Below are 22,264 nucleotides of genomic sequence, written 5' to 3' on the forward strand. Positions count from 1 at the left end.
GGTAAGGGGAAAGCATATTGTGTTACTGATGCATTGTCACGAAAGAGTCTGTAGAATTTTCATAGGAAATGGTCTTTTTTTGGATCAGCTTTTCAAATGATTTTCAGTTGCTTCTTTTTGGATTTCTAAATTGGCCTTCTGTAATTGAATATGACCTCTTATGGAAGCAGTAGTGTAAACACATCTTAACTTCCACCGCAATTATTTTGTACTGAACCAAGTAGTTTAGCCACCCCTTCAAGCTGATAGATTTGTTTATCCATCACAAGAAAAATTGCTCTCCCTTATTCCCTAAGATAGAGGGGCTGGCAGGGTGAAAGGAGCTTTTGGAGGTCCCCTAAGAAGAAATGGAGATGAGACTGAGAATTAGAAGACATAGGCTTTATACTGGGTTCTTTTAGATTTGCCTTGTGTGATCTTGACCAAATTCTGAAAATTGCTGGTGTGTAGGATCCATTTAGTAGATGAGCATGATAATACCAAATATATGTTTACATATGTGTATTGTATTACCAAGACTGCCATAACAAAGTACCACAAGCTGGGTGAAACTGGGTGGCTTAAGTAATGGAGACTTACTTCCCAGTAGTTCTGGAGGCAAGAAGTCTCAGATCCAAGTGTTTGCAGGGTTGATTCCTTCTGAGGGAAGGCTCAGTCCTTGGCTTGTGGATGGCCTATTTTTCCTTTTGTCTTCACATCATCTTCCCTCTAATTTCCTTCTCTTATAAAGACATTAGTCATATAGAGTGTACCATAATGACCTTATTTTAACTTAATTACCTCAGAAAAGACACTATCTCCAAATACAGTGACATTTTGAGGTACTTGGAATTAGGACTTCAATATATGGATAATACAGTTCAGCTGATAACAATACATTACAAAGGGCTATCTAATTATATGTGATATACTGTAGTTTATAATTCTAGAGCTTGCACTGTGTATTCAAAAATTTTAATAAAATTTTATTCTAAAGGGCACATTAATAGAAAAAAATCATGCTTTCCTTCTTTAAAACCTAAAACTTAGGACTCACCTGTGTTTTCATTGTATGTGGTAAATATGCAAGTGGAAAGATACATATTTCACTCTGTAGGACTAAGACGGAACTGTTGTTTACACACCATTCCTGTTCCCACCTATCTCTTAGGGCATCTTTTTGTTTGACTCTTAGTTATAGTGGGTTGTTTGGGAGTTTATTGGGAAAGTTTCACAGAAACGGGTGGGTTTAATTGCTTATTGCCAGCAGGATCAAAGAATTCTAAATTAGGCTTTTGTTCAAAGATAGAGTCTCATGGAAGTTTTGAGCCAGAGGCAGTTTTACTCGAAGTGTCTAACTGCTGGACTCCTTGCCGTAGGTGGTAAGCCATAAAGACGGAGTCCGCAGTGAACTCCAAGAACGACTTTGTGAGCCTGGGATAGAGAGCAATGCAAAGGAGATCCCTCAGTGGAAAAGGCCAAGTTTTTCATTCACTGGGATTGCACTTGAAGGACTGTTAATTATGGGAAGAAAGGCAACCAGACAGTCACATACTCCAAGGCAGAAAGGAGAAAGGGTAGTCAGGGCAGTTGGAAGCATGCATTAAGATTGCAAAAAGGGAGACTTGCAAATACTTTTACAAGTCAAACTTTCCTATTTGGCCAAGTAATTAATTGCTAAGTAGGCATAATAGAGTCATCTCAAATGGTGCTTTAGAGACGCATGATTTGTGCACACAAAAAAACTATTGTGGAACAGGAAAGCTGGAGAACAACGAACTTGGCTAAACAAGACCAAGGCACTCTGCGCATTCTGATTTAATTTTCTGAAATGAGATTACTACGCAGCAGATTAAAAAGTTATCAGAAGTAGGTAAAATGCTCCATTCTTGTCCAGGACACTCTTCAGAGTGAGATCCAGGAACTCTGAATTGCTTAATTGTAATGTGCTTGGTTGCATTTTTATCATCCCAGCAACCGTGATGGCTTTATTCAGGTTTTTTGTTTTTGTTTTTGTTTGCCAGGCATACTGTTAGGTTTGGCTTAGAAATTTTTCTAATCTACACCAAATTTAGGATTCATACTGAATTAATTTAGTGTGTGCATACTGGTTTCCTATGCAGGAACGGAGATGTGCAGATTTTTGACACAGGCTTATCATAATGTGTTCTTTGATGCAATACTGTGATCTCTCAAGGTGTCTTCCCTTATAACTATCTCCACCATGACATCTGTCATGCTCTTGCTTCTCAATATTCAAGCAATAGAAGCACAATATGTATGTTTGTAGGTAGTGTTTCTCTAACCATTTATTCAGTCATACAGTCAAGAAATATTCCTGTGCAAGCACTAAGCTGGGTACTGAGGGATCAATGATATATAGCACAGATGAGATTCCCGTACTTATGAAGCTCATCCCAACCGTTTTTGGAGAAATTGAAGCTATACAGCTGACGCTTGAACGACATGGGTTTGAACTTCATGGGTCAATAGCAAATGCTATAAATACTATGGTACTATGCGATTTATGGTTGGTTATAATCTGTGTATACGGTAGGACTGAGTTTATGGACAGCCAGTTATGCATGGATTTTAGTCTAAAGGAAAGGTCAGGCTTTCTAATCCCCACACGGTTTAAAGGTCAACTATACTGTGAACAAGAACATGTAGTGGGATATATACTGAAAGATGAAGAGGAGGATGAGATATTAAGGGCGCCCTGCAAAGAGAAACATTGCAGGTGGTTGATAAAGGCAACAGTGCCTGGAAGAATCGATCTCTCATCAGAGGCACAGAAGATGGAGCTGGACCGGGAGGGGAGGGATAGATTGATGTACATATTCTGTAATGTCCTTTCACCCTTGGGTAACTTAAAGGTTTGTTGCAAATTAACCTTTTCTGTTTTGGTGTCTTATGACAGAAATTTTATCACTATAATCTCTAGGAAATTATTTTAAAATCAATTACCTAGATAAGAAATTGTCGACATAATGTAATTGCTGAGAGCCATATTTGAAAATTTTTTAAAATCTCTATCACTCCTTCCTTTTTGCTACCCCCTTTTTCTTTTTTTGGTCATCTTTCCTGTTTTTTTTCTTCTGTGCTATCTTTTCTATTTTCCCCCCTGTGCATTTTTATTTCTTGTCCAGTTTGGTTCATGACTCAAATGGCTTTTGCTCATGGGTTTCCCCCAGGCTGATGAGCTCAGTGTAGTCCAGGAGTTGCATATCTCAGCTGCAAAGATATGGAGGCCAGGTGAGTATTTATCATCTTCAGACTGCAAATGTGAGTGTACCATTTGTAAGCTGGTTTGGGATATAAATGCAACATTCCAGTTCTCAGACCTTTGAATTTTTAAATATACATGCAAAAGGCATTATCAATAGGCATGTGACTTTCCCATTTTGAACAACAAGGGTAGCCCATTTGGACATCAGAGAGGCAACCACATGGCTGAGCTGCATGGCTCAAGAGAGTCCTTTATTTATATAGAAAACTGAATAATTCAAATTCCAAATAATTTTATGAAAGACTTAGAATGAGACAGCCATATCATTGCCATATGACTTTGATATATAATAGTTTGCCTGTAAACAACTCGAGACTTCTTTCATGTTGACCTTGGATTTGTGGGATGTCTACTCTGTTGTATGTGTTTTGGAGAATAAAAGGAAAATCTTTAAGAGTAGAGTGCTTCTGGTCCTCAGGCCACACTTCTGGAGAATAATCTCTCATAGTTAGCATCCTCCATGTAGACATTTCCCGTTTGTTGGCTCAGTCTAACTTTGCATTTTACTTTATTTCTCAGTTTGATGCATTTAAAATACAGTCCATTTTCTTTTCTGGCTTGGGGCAGATGGTGCTGTCTCTTTTGATTATCTGTTTTTTTAAAGGAAAATATTGATTAGGAAGAACAAGATATAAAACATGGCCAGATTAAATTGAGAGCATAAATTACATAATCCAAGAAGAGCTAAATGTATTCTCTGTTTTTCTACCTAAAAGTTTATCGTGATTCATGTTTGAGTTTCTAGAGTTGAAGTTTGCTGTATCTTAAAATATTTTTTAAGGTGATTCTTGGATTATTGTTTCGTTTTACCTTCAGCTTCTAAAAGATATAGACATAAGAACTACTTAGATTTTTCTTTCTTCCTAGTCACATTTAAATAAGAAAATCATTGAGTAATAGTAGCTTTTGACAAATCCAAAATTTTTGGATAAATTCTACTTGATACTAATAAAATCTCACCTGCAGTCTGCACATTTTTTCACATTTGGCCAAATGACTTTTTATTTTTATTTTTATTTTTTTGTCTTTTTAGGGCCAAACCCATGACATATGGAGGTTCCCAGGCTAGGGGTCAAATCAGAGATGTAGCTGCTGGCCTATACCACAGTCATAACATTTTGGGATCTGAGCCGCGTCTTCGACCTACACCACAGCTCACGGCTGCACTGGATCCTTAACCCACTGAGCAAGGCCAGGGATTGAACCTTCGTCCTCATGGGTGCTAGTCAGAATCATTTCTTCTAGCCACGATGGCAACTCCTTGGCCGAATGATTTTAAACCAGAATATTTAACAGGTGTTCAAAGCAGAAGTCTCAAGGAAGTGAACAAAGGGGCACAGAAAACAGCTTGAGGGGCCTCTCACTGGCTATATTTAACAGTTTTTGCATCTAAAAGAATGATGGCAGTGGAGTACAGCAAGATTTTTTTGAGTAAAAAAAAAAAACCAAAAAACCATGATTTCATAGATACTTAATGTGGGGGAGGGAACTAATTATCATAGAAGGAATGATACTATCAGGAGTATCACCATGTTGCAACCATCAATGTAATAATATCTTCTGGCACAGATCATCATTGTTTACTCAGTCAGGTAAAGGGGGAAGAAGATGCTTTGATAATAGGGAAGTATGTCACATAATAGTTCCAGTTCCACTAAGTAATCGAAGTGCTGAGCCAAAAGGTTCAAACTGGTACTAAGTGCTTCCTGTGTGGTGGAATGGGAAGTACATCTATATAGAGCTCTTAACAAATATTTTTAGCCTGAATTGAATTATGAGGAAGTAGTCACATGATCCAGATAGCTGTATATGCTATGAGAAAACTGTTCTGGACTCTTCAAAAATGTTAACTTCAGCAGACAAAAAACATAGGGGATTTCAATTCTATATTAAAGGAGACTAAATGCAACGCATGTTTCTTGATTGGATCCTGGATTGGCAGGGAAGCGGGGTTTAAAGACATTATTGGAATGATTGGAGAAATTTGAATATGAAATATAGAATAGATTTTATTCTATTAGTGTTAAGTCCTCTAGTCATGATGTTATTGTAGTTATGTATAAAAAGGTCCTTGTTTTTAGGAAAGGCATGCTGAAGTTTTTGGGGTGAAGTGTCATAAGATCAATAACTTCCTTTCAGACAGTTCTGAAATAAAGTGTGTGTGTGTATAGAGATAAAATATGAGCATGCAGGTATAGCAAAATGTTAATAATTGGTCAGTGTCGTTGAAGGGCATATGAGTGCTAGTAGTACTGTTCCTTCGCTTTTCTAGAGATTAAAAATGTTTCAAAATATATGTTTTTACAAATCAGGCAATTCCATTGAAATTTTTCATTTCCAGATTCTCTGGAAGAAAATAGCCTGTCAACCTTAGACCTTAGATCCTGCTTGGCAATAATTGATTGGATACATAGCAGTTGCCTCCTTTAGATGTAGTTAAGGCTTTTTTAGTTTCCCACAGTCCTTGCCCTTCCCTTATGTCCACTGTCTTTTACTCATTGACATTAGCTGTCTGGTGACTATACTTTTTATTTTCCTGGCCAAGGTAAATTGCACCATGAGTGACTTATTTGGAGTCCTAGCACACAAAGTTAGCACTGGATTTAATTCCCATATCAGCTGATGAGCTCCCGTGGGTTCTTGGCCATAGACTGAATGTCTGTCTTCATCTCAAATACATATAATTTTGTCAAGTGACTCATCAGTTTAAAAAATGTGGGACTTCCTGTCGTGGTGCAGCGGAAACAAATCCGACTAGGAACCATGAGGTTTCAGGTTTGATCCATGGCCCCGCTCAGTGGATTAAGAATCCGGTGTTGCTGTGAGCTGTGGTGTAAGTCACAGATGCATCTTGGATCTGGCATTGCTGTAGCTGTGGTGTATGCTGGCAGCTGTAACTTCTGTTAGATCCCCTAGCCTAGTAACCTCTATATGCTGCAGGTACAACCCTAAAAAGCAATAAATAAATAAATAAATGACTGACTGACTGAATGAATGAATGTAAAAAATATGGGTGTGGAGTTCCTGGTGGCCTAACAGTTAAAGATTCAGCATTGTTACTACTGTGGCTCTACTTTGATCCCTGGCCTAGGAACTTTGATGCATTGTGAGCAGGACCAAAGTGAGAATAAAAAAATAGAAAATATAGTGTAAAAACTGTTCAAAACTTGCATAGGTGGTATAAATATTAAAATTCTCTTCCAGATTTAATGAGTTAGAAAAATAGTGCTCTCCAGATTCTACCTTGCAATATCAGTTGAACAGTCTTACAAAAGTATTGAATAAGCTACTTGAAAAGTTTTCAGTGTGCCATGCCAAATCTTAATGAAAAAACATTTTGTGGAAATGTTTATAGATGCCAGTACAGAAAGTAGTGTATAAACTTTAATTACCTTTGCATGTTGTTCTCTCCTATATTTAAGTGATTGTTTTCCTGTTATACACCCAGGGAGGGTACCAGCTTTGGCTGGGTAATCATGGAGTTGACCTTCCCCCAAAATAAAAGAGCTATATCTGGCACAGGTTAGGACTCAGTTAGCCCTAACCCTCAGTTAGCCCAGTGACATGGTTCAAACAGGCCGAAGGAAGGAAAGGAAAGGACTCGTGCTAGAGTCAGGCTTGCCAGGCAAGCGTTTCTACCTCATACTTTATCCATTTTTGTGGTTTTTCCATTCCTATATAATTTGCTATTCTTAAAAATGCTAACTGCTTCTGTCCAGTTGCATGCATATATGTGATTTTTGCCTTATAAGTAAAATGAGAATTTTACTTAAAGAATCTGACATAAATGAGCATAGAATCTCCTAGTAATTTAGGAGGAATCCAATTTAGTTGGCATCACCGAAGGTGTTTGAGAGAGAAACTGAGTTCACCTGGGACTCAACAAGGGATCCTATCTGGTGCTTTTTCCTGAAAGCTCCAGACCTAGCATTTTGTGTTGACCCTCTTTTTTTTTTTTTTTTTTTTTTGGTCTTTTTCTAGGGCCGCTTTCGCCAGCCTATGGAGGTTGCCAGGCTAGGGGTCCAATCGGAGCTGAAGCTGCCTGGCCTACGCCACAGCTACAGCACCGCCAGATCCAAGCAGCGTCAGCAACCTACACCACAGCTCAGGGCAACGCTGGATCCTTAACCCACTGAGCAAGACCAGGGATCAAACCTGCAACCTGATGGTTCCTAGTCAGATTCGTTAACCATTGAGCCACAATGGGAATTCCATGTGTTGACCCTCTTATTACCTAAAGTGTAGTATAGTTTTGGCCCAAAGGGACCCATTTTGCCTTTCAGTGGGCCAGTATGAATGTTCCTACTAGGGCTTTGCTCAAATCTTGGGCTAGGATGGAAAATCACTCTTACTCCTGAATTCCAGAAATGGCAACAAAAGCTCACAGGAAATCAGCCTCCCTTGCCCCATTTACATTTTCTGGCTTTCCCTCCAGTCTAGCCAGGCATGCCAGCTACAAAAGGAATTCATCGCTCCCCCTCTGCTTTCTCTAAAGTCCCAGAATCTGTCTGGAACCCAAATTGCTCTTGAAAATACTTTCCTAGACTAGAAGGCAACTTCCCACAGCATATGGTTACCTACCTGCTGCTTTCTTTTTACTGTTGAGAGTCTGGTATTCTCTTGTCTGTATTTTAGGATTTCAAAAAGAGTAACCACTTAACCAGGTAAATTAGGGCCAGAAAGATGTTTGTCTTTGCATTTTTAGCATCAGGATCATTGATATCTGAAGATATTTCTGGCATATTTCTCGTTGGGGATTAACTACATTGTCTTTATAATGTATGAATTTATTTTTTGTGACTTTATACATTTTAAATATTTAATTTAACACCACTAACTGTGGATCATAATCACTAATTAGGGGTTTTAGGTAGTTAATCTTACTTTTGTCTGTATTTATTCATTCCTCTTTTTTTCCGCAGCATAAGTAATGTTTTAAAAATGATGATGGATTTATTTTTGTGATTGGAAAAGCAATTCAGCATTTTTAAACTTTCCTTCACCTTCATTTGTTCTCACCAGTATTAGTAGATTTGGACGGGATATCCACCTTGTCCCTGTTATTGAGCATATTTTTCTTTTTCTGTCTCCCTTCCTTCTTTCCCTCCTTCCTCTCTCCCTTCCTTCCTTCCTTTTTTTTTTTCTTTTTTCTTTTTGGGATATGGAAGTTCCCAGATCAGGGATTGAATCAAAGCCACAGCTGTGACCTACACCATAGCTGTGGCAACACCAGATCCTTAACCCACTATGCAGGGCCAGGGATTGAACCTGAGTCTTCACAACAACCCAAGCCACTGCAGGCAGATTCTTAACCCACTGTGCCACAGCAGGATCCCCATATTTTTCTTTTTCATCCAAAAGTACTGTTTATTCTGTACATTTAGTTCTTATGTTGAGTGTTTGCTAGTGATATTAAGCCTCTTATTCTAAAAATGGACATGACCAGAAGCTGCATATTTTCCACGCCCCTAGTTTATTATATACAATTTGTTAGAGAAAGTAGCCAAGTCAGCTCCTTGGCAAGTCTGAGAAAGCATATTATGCTCTGCCAGGCATATCTGTAAATGAACCCTGTGGATGAGAACTAGACAGAGGGTTTACAGAGAAGTAATGCTGATGTCATTTCATTGGAATGAAGGGGCTGCTGTTAAAACCGCAAATACATTCTATAGCTAGCAGCTAAGTGTCTAGGTCTATTTCTCTTCTAAGAAGGAAAAAAAAAATGTGAAACAAGCTAAAGAAGTAAATTGTGTTTATAAAGGGGTATATTTTAATTAGTTTAGGTCTTACAGTTATACAGACAATTTAAACTTACAGTTTTCTTTGGAGCAAATGTGAAAACCATTATTATATTTGTGGAACGTTTAAATTTCACATGACACATTTTCCCTCTGTGTGTGGGGTTGTTTTATTTTGTTTTGTCGTCCTTTAAAAAAAAATGTATTAGCTTTGATAGCGAATTTTTATTTTAACCTTCCCTTTGCTAAAAATGCCTTATTTTCTTGGGTGGAGACGTGCATTTTGGAGGGAAGAAAGGTGTAAGTCACTGAGCTGAATCTCTCCTCTCCCTCCCCCCCCCCACCTTTTTTTTTTTTTTTTCACATTTCCAAATGGAGTAGTTTTCACCTCATTGGGGCATGTTTAAACCAGAGGATTCCATCTTAACGCCTTTTCAGGAAATTTCCTGCACCCAGTGTGTCTGTCTGCAAAGCAGAATGCCCTTGCTCTGTTTGGAAAGCTGTCTGAGGCTGCCTGTAATCCCTTTTCACTGATCACATTCTTCGCTACAGAGGAAAAAGACTTTCAAATATTAAGAAGGTGATGATGTACAAAGGTGGGCCGTTATGTCCGCCCACTTCAGCCAGGGTCTCAAGCAAAATTGAAGCAGGTGGAAAAGTGATTTTAATTTGTTTGCTTACCTCATGGCAGCTTCATTGTGGGGAGAAAAAAACAAAGTTGGCTTAGAAGATGTGCCTTCTGGCTAAGTTTGCTTGCTGAGAAACCAGAGGGAAGGAGGCAGCCCTGATAATGAAGACAGGGCACCTTGCCCTCAGCCTTGCATTTCTGCCTCTTCTGGACAACCTGTTGTTCATTTGGCACACATCAGGTTCTTAGAGGGCACGAGAGGACAAAACCAAACAAAACATAGTTTTCTTTTTAAACTTGATATAAAAGATATCCTAACGGCAAATCACCAGAACTGTTTTTATTGGTTTACTTTTGTGAGGGGATTCGTTATTCTAATTTTTTTCTCCTTTCTCACAATATGGTATGTGTTTGAGACAAAGACTGAGAACAAGAAAGCATGTCAGCAGGCAAAAGCTTGATCCAACTCTGAAATGTTCTCTGTAAGGCTAGTCTCCGAGGCCATTTTGTAGAAAGCATAATAATTCATAGACTACTCAGGCACGGTCAAATCTTGGTTTGGGAGAGGTAGGCCACGGTCTGAATTTACTCAGTTATTTAGATAGTAAAATTGTGAAGTTTGGCATTTTCACACCAGACTGTTAGTGTTCATACAAGAGTTTATTTTATATGTGCTAAGTAACTGTCACTTGAGCTCAGTTAAACAAATTCTGTTTTCACTCTTATTTGTGCAAATTGTGCGCCTAGCATTTATTTACTTTTTTTTCTTAGTTTGAAAAAAAGCATTACATAAAGGTAATGTGAATGGTATTTCCCTCTTCTTTTTCCATATTCACAATTCAGAACCTTGAAAGAAAGAGGGATCCAGTCTGGCTTTGATACCACATTCTGTTGATATAATAGGGTCGTGACTGTCCTGTCACCACCTTTCCTCCTCATGCCTTGCCCTTTTTATTTTTCATCTTCTCAGAGTCCTTTGTTTATTCGGCTCTATTCATGGCCTGCTTTTTCTTATTCTTCCTTTTTTCACTTGCCTGTCCCCAGATCCAAAGGCCTTTGCTCTATTCACTTGACAGCCTTTTTGGAATTAAAAAAAAAAAAAAATACACCCACAACTCTCATGGACTGAAGGGGTCCCCAGTGCTGCCTCCTTTTTCTCCCATCTACCTCAGTACAAATTCCCACCAGTCTCAAGCCTCGGCTCTTCTCTCTCCACACCCTCTCCCTCATGACCCCCAGGTCTCTCTTCATCCATCATGTTGCAGCCAGTAGTTCTGCCTGCTTTGGAAAAATACTGGACATGTATGGACTTGTGGTCCTAGGGAAACCACATCTGCTTTCTGAGCCTATTTCCTCCTTTGTGCCTCAACTTCATTTCTCACTCAGCAAAGACACCTGCAGGGGGATATAAATTGGTGCAGCCACTGTGGAAGACTGTATGGAGATTCTTCAAAAAAGTAAAAATAGAGTTGCCATATGATCTAGCAATCCCACTCCTAGTCATATACCTAGGCAGAACCATATTTTGAAAAGATATATGCACCCCAGTGTTCATACTAGCACTATTCACAATAGCCAGGACATGGAAACAACCCTAAATGTCCATTGACACATGAATGGATAAACAAGATGTGAGATATATATATAGGAATATTACTCAGCCATTAAAAAGAATGAAATGCCATTTGCAGCAACATGGATAGAACTAGAGATTATTGTACTAAGTGAAGTAAGTCAGGCAAAGAAAGACAAATACCATATGATCTCATTTATATATGGAATCTAAAATATGACACAAATAAATATATCTAGGAAACACAGACATTTGGAGAACAGACTTGTTTGCTATGCAGGAAGAGGTGGGGCAGGGAAGGATTAGGAGTTTGTGATTAGCAGAGGCAAAATATCATATATAGGATGAATTAACAACAAGGTCCTCTTATATAGTACAGGGAACTATACTCAGTATGCAGTGATAAACCATAATGGAAAAGAATATGAAAAAGAATATATATATATGTATATGTAAAACTGAGTCACTTTACTGTACAGCAAAAATGAACACAACTTTGTAAATCAACTTAATAAAATTTTAAAAAAGACAAGACGCCTGCAGGTTTTATGCTCAGAACTGGAAGTGAAAGCTATGGTGTGTAGAATAGACTGCAGTCCTGCTTATGGGTATAAACTGGAGCAAAGTCTATCTTGCCAGGAAGACTATAAAGTCAGCAAGGTGATGGTGCCTGACCAACACATATCTATGAGCTCAGAAAATATCAGCTTTTGCTATTATAATCAGACAGACAAGGGAAGTTCTGACCTCTATTTGGAAGTTGTTTTTATCTCAGTCAGAGCCTTTCATTGTATGTCTGGCTTTTAACCTGAAACCTATTTTTTTTTTTTTGGTTTAAGCAGACCTTTTTTTTTCCTGCCCTCCTCCCTCTAATTCATCATCCTTTCCCCTTTTCTGTCAAAAGTATAACCAATTCTGTCATCTTTGTGTGTTTGAAAGCTGGCTGAGGGGAGGGAGTCTTCAAAAAAGTGTTTAAACTTTCTTTTCTTTCATATCATATCTAGTAATAGTGCTGAGGATTCTTTCTTTGCAGAGAACTTTTAATTCTTCCCTTCTTTCTTTGTTGAAAATGCAATCATCTCTGTTCTAGACTAACCTTTATTACCTCAAAGATCGAGTCTGGCTTCTTGTCCTTCTGAGACGCTTTAAATGTCAATCATGGTAGAAGAAAATAAAGATCTCCTTCAGGTTGCTATTTGAATATATCTAGTGTTTGAGTATATCGATGTGAGTATTCGAAACCATAGCATCCTTCAAGCTCTGGAAGGATGATTTAGAAATTTTTGTCTTTAACGACTACACCAGTTCATTTATTGCAACTGTGTTTGTGTGTTTTTACTGACAATTAACTTATGAGATACACAGTATTTACGGTTGGCTTAGTATGAGCTTCCAGAATGTGATGATATGTTTTGACTTAGGGATGTAATGCAATATCTATATCTTAACATGAATACATGATTATAAGTGAGCTTGGACATTTTACCCTTGAATGTGAATGTTCTTTTAGTTGTAATTTTTAAAAATATGATATTGCCACTAGCCCATTTCTTTTTCTCACCAAAATAAAGGTAAACATGTTCTACCAACCAGAATGCAGTGGGAAGAAATGAAGAGCTGATTCTTTTAAAGTTTCTGGTGGTGCCAACTAGGATTTGTTGTTATTTTTCATCCAGGCTTGGTTCATTTATTGAGTCACCAAGTATCTATCAAGCCCTGATCCTGCAGGATCTGGGTGAGGTGCTCTGGTCTGAGTGGTAGACACACCCTCCAACAGGGCCAGGATTTGCTGCCTGCCCTGTGGCCTGGTCTTGTGTCCCCCTAACACTAAGCTGGGGGTCACATTTTAAGTGGCTGTAAAACCAAAAAAGAATGTGTGACAGAGTCCTCTGTGGCCCACAAATTTGAAAATATTTACTCTCTGGTGATTGACAGAAAAAAAAAAAAAATTGGTCTTCTCTGGACCTATAATGTCTCTGCCTTCCTGAAGCTTATATTTTAGTAATAAAGCTTTATAGTAAAGTAATAAGCAAAGGAACAGTTAAACAGGAGAATTAATATCAGACTTTGATAACTGTTAGGAAGGAGATAAGTAGCATCTAAGAGTGATTGGAGGGAGGCTGGGATGGGGGGGGGGTCAGAGTTGAGGTGTGCTTCTTTGAAAAGGTGACTTTAAGATTAGTCACGAATATTGAGAATGAACAGTCTTTGAAAAGCAGGGCTTACTAACCTGTTCTGACCCTAATTCCACTTCCCCCTTCACTTCCAAATGCCTCTTTGCCCACAGGGCTCAGTTGGATGTTGGTTCCTAGGAGACGTCTAGAATGATGTCTCTTGAGTGGCCTTTACCATAGCACCTGTCACTTTGTAATCCCTTTTTTGCTTGCATTCCCCCACCCCCACCAGACCTGAAATACCTTAAGGGCAAGGACATATCATGATAATCTTATCTCTCTAGGTAGATCACTCATAAACTAGGTTGGACAGTTAAACAACTCTTTAGACTCAAAATCAGATCCCATCAAGCAGATTGTGAAAGTCAAAAGTTTGTTTTGGCGAAACAAATTCTTATATTTAAATTCTATCTTTTATCCTTTCCTGTATACATCATTTCACCCCTATGCTCCCTCTAAGCACTTTTCCGCTTTCATTTCCAGAACAGTTCTTTCCCTGCCCCCAAACTTGGCCATCTCCTCTTATTAAAAAACACCATCATCCTTTCAGTTGACCAAGCCAAAAACTAGGAATTATCCTTGATTTTTCTCATTCCCTCACCCTTGCCTATCATAGCCAACCCTTTAGCACCTATACCTTCAAAACCAGACCTGTTCTTAGCACTACCCAGCCCAGTCCAGCTCCATCCTGTACCTGGGCCAGTGTAGCAATGTACTTACTGGTCTTTCTACTGCCACTCTTAGCTTTCACGTGTCCAATATTCATGCAGATGCCAAACAGATCTTTGCAAACTCAAAGTAAGTTATGTCAGGTCCTCCACATAAAACACTCCAGTGGCTGCCCGTTGAACTTAGGAGAAAAACTGAATTAAAAAAATCTGAACTCACAGCCCTGCCTGAACCAGCCCCTGTCTCTTCATCATCTCTGTGTTGCCCTCATCTTCTAGCTGCCCTGATCTCCCCCTTCTCCTCAGGGGATTCTTTCCCTGTTGCCTGTTGAATTATTAGGTGGAATTCAGAGTTAATCTGGTCAACATTGTGAATACGTAAAATAGTGGGAGGTTAGCACAACCACAGTTAAATTTTTACCCTAAAGACACCCCTAGTCCTGATTTTCATTATCATGTTTGTGGCACCCAAAGTTCCTGGTTAACAGGCAACTGCTTAATGATAACCCTAGTTAAGGCCTTGGGAAAGAAACTTGACAACCTTATTGTCTTCTAATGGTATTAACTGATTTTCTTCTTTTCTTCTTTTTGCCATGCAGAGTATGAGTTGGAAGTAAAGAGGGTACAAGACATTCTTTCGGGAATAGAGAAACCACAGGTATGTCTTCTGGATTTCTCAGCATAAATGGTGCTTTTTAAAGTATTTCAAACATGCTTTTTTTTTTTTTTTTTTTTAAACCACGTAGTAGGTAAGCAAAAGGGCCCCTTCCCATTGCAGATTATTCACCAACTATGAAATAGTGCTGTTATTAGTGGAGCTTGAAAATATAAAACAGCAGTCTTCTGTTCAGTCATCATCCACTCAAATGTCTTCTTTATTTGGATATTCCAAATGCAATTAGGTATTCATCCCAACTTCCAAGGTTACACCCCTTTTCCCCCAAAGGTCCGCAGAACAGTGTTCTTTTGGTAATTCCCCTTTACCTGTGTAAATATAGTAATAATAATTTTTGAAAACCTCAGTCATTCAAAGTATTTTTCCAGGTAAATTTCAGAAAGATACTTAAATATAAGCTGAGTAAAATAAGTCCAAAGTATAATGGCAAGGAAGAAAATTGGCGGGAGTAGTGATATTGTGAGGTTTTAAGTGTGATTTTGCCAGATGCTTTGAAATTAAAGTGAAAAATTCAAAATGTTGATTCAGCCTTTCATCTGAGTTTCCATAGCCAAAGTTCTTTGGAGTGTTTTCTAGCTGAATTGGAAAACCTTGATTCTTCATGTGTTTCAAATACTGAGGCTTTTTAACAGTAGAGGCCAAACATGCCTCAGGGTACATAGTTGAGTTTGACTAGACCTGAAAACATGAGGTGTGCTGGATGGAGGCACAATGGACCACTTGTAGAGGAGTGGGCTATTAGCACTGGGTTGGGGAGTCTGCACTTCAGCCAGTAAGGAGCAGGTTGCCATTTGAGAGTTTATAAGCAAAGAAGGTCTATAATCAGGGCTGTACTTTCAGGAGGATCAGACAGATGGCAGGTGCACTAGAGTGAGAAGAGGCTGGACCCAGGGAGACAAGTGTTAGGAATCTGTTACTGTAGTGCTGGCAAAAGGCTGTGGGAAGCAGAATTAGGTGGGTGGCATCAGGTGTGGCAAGGAGAGAATGGATTCTAGAGCCATTCTAGTTGAAAATCAATAAGGCATCACAGCCTATTAGATATCAAGCATGTCAGGCTTACATGCCTCCTTTCATAAGTTGCTTCCTCTGAGCTGGCTCCCCTGGTTTTTGTCCCTGCCCATCAAGTGGGGCACTCCACATGGTATTTGGTACCATTGGAACCCCAGCTTCCCTGTGCTCTGCATGTCATTAATCATTGTGCTCCGTTTACTTGTTTTGTGTTTTTGCCAGTAATCTGTGAGTTTCTCTAGAACGGGTTCATGTCTATGTCATTTTTGCATATCCAGTGCCATTCTTAGGCATGTGGAATTCGTTTGCATCTAGGAAGACAGTCAAGTGGGCAGTTGAAAGTGGCAATCAGTGCTGGGGAGGGAGAGCAGGGAGGTAGCCTTTGGGAGAACACGCTTGGGAGTGGTAATTCAAGCTTGGGAGTGGTAATTCAAGTCGTAGGATGAGAGCCTTGGGGATGGAGGTGGAGGACAGGGAGAGGTTATAGGGCAGAATTATGAAACAGGTTTACATTTATGCTACTGCAGAAAGAGGAAAGATCCATGAGGAACACAGAAGGGTCATAAGCAGCATGAGCAGGCAGAGCCTCAGGTTAGTTGACTATCCCATATATAGTCAAACGGCTTCATAGTCTTGTCTCTGTCCTGTGTATAGAGACTTGACTTATACACAGGACAGAGACTTATTTCTGGTCATTTCTTCCCTGCAGAAGTGATGGTTGGTTTCTGAGAATTATGAGGCTCTAGCAAGATAAAAAGCAGTGTTTATCTGCTTTAGTCCTTTCCTTGATTCAGCATTTATTAAGCACCTCACTCTTTACAAGTTTTAGAGCAGAGCAGACAGGCTTTTGTGTAAATGGTCATGATATTAGGTGTAATAAAGTGGGTCTTACTTGGCTGAAATCCAGGTTGTGTTCCTTTCTGGAGGCTCTGGAAGTGAATCTGTTTCCTTGCCTGCCTTTTCTAGCTTCTAGGGGCTCTGCATTCCTTGGCCCATGACCCCTTCCATCCTCATATCCCCTTCTCTGACTTTCCTGCTGCCCTCTTTCACTCACAAAGACCTTGTTATTACATCAGCTCCATCCAGATAACCCAGGATAGTCTCTGCCTCACAAGATCCATAATCACTCATGCAGAGCCTCCAACCTTGGAGGTTCCAGGAATTAAGATGTGGACATCTTTAGGGGGTCATTTCTGCCCACCACACCAGCCCCTGGTCCGCGGGTAAACCTTCTCTTCTGGGTGACGGTGCACCCCTCCTTCCCAACCCGAGTTGTTTACACCATTGTTCTCCCTTCCTTCCTCTTCCTTCCTCTCCTCCCCCTTCTCCGCCTGAAGTTCTCATTCATGATTGTGTTTTATTTAATTCTGTGCCCCTAGTTCCTATCACTGTCCTTGGCACATTGTGAACCCTTAACAAGTATTTGGAAAATAAACGTGTGGCAGCCTGCAGTGACTGTGGTGAGATTCTGCCAGGTGAGCCAAATGCCTGAAGTCTGGCCAGCATCAGATGAGGCCCAGCCAGCATGGTGGAATGTGGGGACGACTGGAGCCAGAGTACCAGGCAGCCGCGTGGAGGGGAGGGTCCTGTGAGTTGGGACCCAGCGTGGCCATTAACTGTCTCTGTGACCCTGAGCCTCGTTTTCCTTATCTTTGGAAGGTTGGATAATAACTGCCTCATGGGGCTATCTAAAAAGTAAATTATATACTATTTATAGAGTCCTTGGAATGGAGAATTATTCTGTACTCTATGGCATATCATTAGGCAAAAGTGAAACTCCGTGCTGCATTCTGAAATGGGAAGGAGGGCTGTTCACCTTCCTGGGAAAGAAACAGAGATGCAGAAATTTCAGCATATAGTTCTATAGAGGATTGTTGTTCTTAATTTTTTTTTCCCCTTTCAACTGCATCTGGTAACACCTCCAAATAAAACACATATATTTTTCTTCAGGGTTTTGCAGGTGATTAGTTTTCAGTGTAGAAACAATATTGAGGACTTGCGGATTCCAGTCATCTTTCTAGAACTTTGAGCACCCTGAATTAAGCAAGTCGTTTACTCTTCAGAAACTCAGATACTCTAAAGATTGAAATACTTAGTCATTAAATAAAATAGGATACAGATATTTGTCCTGGGATGGTAACAACTTCATAACTTGGGGACTGTACCCATATAGCCACTGCCATACCAGAGAGGTAAGCTTGAGGTTATTCTAAGTGGTGTAGGAATCATCCTCTACTAGTGTCACCAGTTCCAGACTAACATGGTTTAATGGGCTCTGCTGGTGGTGCTAGACGTGGTCTCCCACATACTGCTGGCCTGTTTATTTTCAGGATGTAAATCACTATAAACTGAATTGTGGTTCTGCGTTGTTTCTATCCACTAATGTTTAGCTTGTAGAAGCAATTGATTTGTCAGTTCCAGAAGTGAGTAAACTGACCTCAAAAGAACAAGTGACCCTGCAAGAAGCAATTCCTTGAAAGATAAACAGTAGGTCTGGAAACAGATTTGAGGTTCTTAGAACTTAGGAATTATAGAAACAGATGATTCTGAAAATTCCTAGATTTGAGTATCTTTTTCTTTGAATACTGATCTCTTTGACCTCTTCCTTTTAAATTTTCCTGTATGTTGTTATTTTTCATAATGGTACTTTAGAAGTGAAGCCAATATTGCTGTGGTAATATTTTCTTAACATACTCCCTAAATTGGATCAGCAGGCCTCCCACATACTTAGATCGAAAGACCAGACCAAATTTAGGAGCTGCGAACTTGCATAGAAATATTTTCAAACATAGGAGTAATAGTTTAGTAACTATGAGAGTAAATGATGTTTTTGATTCAGAAAATGAATATCAGTAAAATTTCACAGAATAGTATTAAAACAGTGAGATGAACAGGAGAGAAAGGAACAAGAAGAAAGAGAGCTCTAAAGATTGCATATCAAACCAGCTGCAAAGATAATACAGTCTTTATCATTGCCATATGTGTATAGACACATATATGCTTTTAACTAGCAGCCGTTCCAAGTTCAAATCTATATTTAATAAATACATAGGTAAGACTGATTTCTAGTCAGTGTGTAATCATTTAGAAGTAGATGGTGGTTTTATGAATCCGTCAGGATACTTCAAAGCAGTTTAAATAATTTCTGTGCAGACTTAAACTAGTAACCTTAGCAGCAGACCCCTCTATATCACTAGTACTGAAATAAATACCATGTTGAGTCTTGTCCAATAATTTTGTAACTAGAAATCACCACTTTTATCACCATTGCAAAGGAGATTGATTTCCATTTATGGTGGAATAATTAAACATCAGAAAGTCAGTTTTATGGCTTCTAAACTTCTTTTTTTGAACCACAGCCATGATAATCATTGTGATGATCAGATTAGCAGCACAGCCGTTCCGTTCTGTGGTCACATATGGTAAGATGTTTCACCAGAAAGAGAGAGAGACTGAGTGAGGGTGAAGCTCGTTTAAGAGTGCCATGACTCTGAAACAGGCTTGAACCCAGCCTTGTTCCTAGAGTTCTGAGTCTCTCATGGAGGCTATCGGCTCCCGGAACACCTGGAGTAAAGGCATCGACTGCTGAGGATTCTCCTTTACATGGCATTCTCTTGAAAGGCACTGTGTAATTCCCTGGCATTGGCCTTGAAGTGGAAGTGAGTTCCAAATTCTAATAGAGACAAAGCACTCTTTCTCTCAGGATTCCAATGCCTAAAGAGAGGAAACCTGAGGCCCAGGAGTCAGTGCAAGGGAGGGAGGGGGAGAAAAGGGAAGGACAGGCCTCCCAGCCCTAGTAGTAATTGAGGTGGCAGGCTGCTCAGATCCAGGAAAGAATTCCCAGAGCTGCCGTCTTTGCAAACAATGCTGAGTTCTCCAAGTGCACTTCTGATGGGCTGGCCAGTAGGAAGAATGCGCTTGCAAGGAATCTGTTCAGTTGACAGTTGGCCTTCTTAAGGCTTGCTCAAGCCTAGGGAAAGGGGGAGCGTTATTTTAGTTGGTGTGTCAAGTGTTGTGCATCACTGCTCCGTTAAGTGATACTTTTTAACCAAGTCCTTAAGGAAAGAAAGAAAATGTTTTTGTTTGATTTACATATATCATGAAATTATCATCACAGTAGATTCAGCTAATATCCATCATCTCATACAGATACAATATAAAGAAAAAAGGAAAAAATTTTTCTCCTTATGATGAAAACTCTTAGGAGTAAATTCTTAATAGCTGATGAAAATAGTAGGAGTTTAAAGGGATGTGAATTTATGGCTACCTGTTCAGTTATCTATAGTGTTAGCATTTGAGTGATTTTGAGATGTGGTGTTACTTCACACCACCATTCATAGAAGCACTGTTACTACGCACTTGCACTGTGCTCTTGGAAATGGGCCATTTATCACCTCACTTGAATGTTTCTCAGTACCTAATCAGCATCTGTTTAAATTATAAACTGCACTCTTCACAGCAAAATACCTTTTTAAATTAAAAATCAAATATAATGTCCATTATCTCAAGATTACTCATTAGTTGTATGTGAAGGAATTCAGCAAATACAGCGGTGTGTGTAGTAGAAATGCTGCCTTAAAATCTAGTCAGGGAAACAACACCCACGTAAACCGGTAAAGCAGAATATAATAAGATGCATGCCAAATATAGGTGCCCACAACATGTGTGATTGAATGCAAGGAAAGTAGTGGCTGACTCTGGGTGGGGGCGGGGGGCACAACAGCCCTGTACAGAAGCTTCTCCTGAATTGATCTCAAGCTGCTATGGTTCCCTCTGTGCTCAGTGTCTGCCATGAGGCCCCTCCCAAACCTCTCCCTCTATCAGGCAGAGATCATATCTTACTCATCTTTGTGTCCACAACCCCTTGCAAGGTAAGATTCGATGATTCAATGAATAAATAAAGCAGCATTTGAAATGGGTCTTTAAAAAGTTTGTAAAGGCAGGAAAGCAAGAAAGTCTAAAATCACATCTCAGGGTTTGGGGATGGCATCCTGAAGGGGGATCACAGCTGTGTGTCAGAGAGGAGTGGGTGGAAGAGGAGCTGCCAGTCTGGAGCAGTAGCAAGAAGGGCAGAGTTTCCTTCAGTAACAGTGTCTCCTCAGGGTTTTCTAAAGACATGTGTAATGCTAGTCTACTCTCCACCATGCACCTAAATCAGAAACTCAGACTGTCTTATTCCCTTTGGTTGTTAGTAACAACCGCTATTCACAGTTGAATATTATTTGGGTCTTCTTAGGGAGTCCTGCAGTCCAGCAGGGAAGCTAGGTAAATGCTATAAACATAGCAGTGGGTGGCAGTCGCAACAAGGTGCTGTGGACATAAAGAGGATGGTATGTTTCAGGGATAATGAGGCCTGCCTGGGGTCTTGAAGGATGAGAAGGAGTTTACTACATAATTGCTTAAATATATAATGATTCTGTATCTATATAGAACAGAAATGAGATGGAGGGGTCTCTTCTCAAAGTGGAATGAAGGACAGACTGAAAAGGGAGACTAAGTACTCATTTTCCATATCTATTAGTCATGCTTTTAAATTATTTTATCTTTTAATTCTCTTTATTTAGATCAGATAGTGACAAAAGTAGAGGGGAAAAAAAAAAGAGAGATTTAGTAGCTTAGAAACTCTATCCATGGCCCAATAATCTGTAGCTATAAAGTCTTGCAGGGACATTAAGATACAGTATATATTTCACTCTTATTTTACTTTTAATGTCATCCAGACCAATATCCAGAGAGCAACAAATGTAAACATTAGAAAATTAGAATGTTAAAGTGCTGTTGATAGATTATTTTAAAGAATCTGACCATACATTAGATTAGGTTTCTCTAGAAACAGACGCTGAAACAGATTGGAAGGCAAATAGTGTATGTAGGGAGGTGCCCCCAGAAAGTACCACTAGAGTGGAGAGGTGAAATTGCGGAGAAGCCAGTGCAGGGTCTGCGAATGAGCAGGTTATAGCTTTGGGCAGCTGGGGCTCAGTCCTGCTGAGGATGCCTGGGAGGTAGTGTAAGAATGTGCTTCATAGGAGCCCTAACTAAAGGAGGAAAGTGGGATGTTTAGAGTCTGATTCCTTTGTTCAAATGTAAGCCAAAAATAAAAGCAAAGCCTAGAGCGATAAAACATCTCCACACATGTTTCTGCCATCTTTCAGCCTGGGCCGTGGTTCCACCCCCACCCCCATCCCCCACTCCCCATTCCCCATCCCCCAGGTTTTCCCAGTAACCTGCAGGACTTTGAGGAGCATAGTTTGAAAGATCTTGGCAGGATGGATCAACATCAAACAAAGCTTGGAGGCTGCCAGAAAGTACCTGTGGGTATATGGATTCCTTCCACATGGTGTGATGACCATCACAGAGATGATTGAAGTTTCATGTTCAACTTTTTCACCTTTAGAAAAATCCCCAAACATGACATTATTTTACTTTCTGGAGGACCAAGTGTGAATTGTACCAGATTTGGACATAAATTTGCGTAATAAGGACAGATGTTTCAGTAGCTAAAGTTTGGACATCAAGTCTGTGACAGGAGAG

At 39.7% G+C, this 22,264-nt stretch overlaps 1 protein-coding gene across 4 annotated transcripts in view; it reads left to right on the forward strand.

The window, feature by feature from the left end:
* Window positions 1-22,264, forward strand: part of FNDC3B (fibronectin type III domain containing 3B) — a 345,183-nt gene that overhangs the window by 225,457 nt on the left and 97,462 nt on the right. For all 4 annotated transcript variants that reach the window (XM_047786565.1, XM_047786588.1, XM_047786572.1 and 1 more), the window contains one exon: window positions 14,649-14,707. In XM_047786565.1, coding sequence (XP_047642521.1) covers window positions 14,649-14,707 — 59 coding nt within the window. The remainder of the gene's footprint in view (window positions 1-14,648; window positions 14,708-22,264) is intronic.

Source organism: Phacochoerus africanus, chromosome 1 (assembly GCF_016906955.1).
Source record: "Phacochoerus africanus isolate WHEZ1 chromosome 1, ROS_Pafr_v1, whole genome shotgun sequence".
Taxonomy (NCBI): Eukaryota; Metazoa; Chordata; class Mammalia; order Artiodactyla; family Suidae; genus Phacochoerus; species Phacochoerus africanus.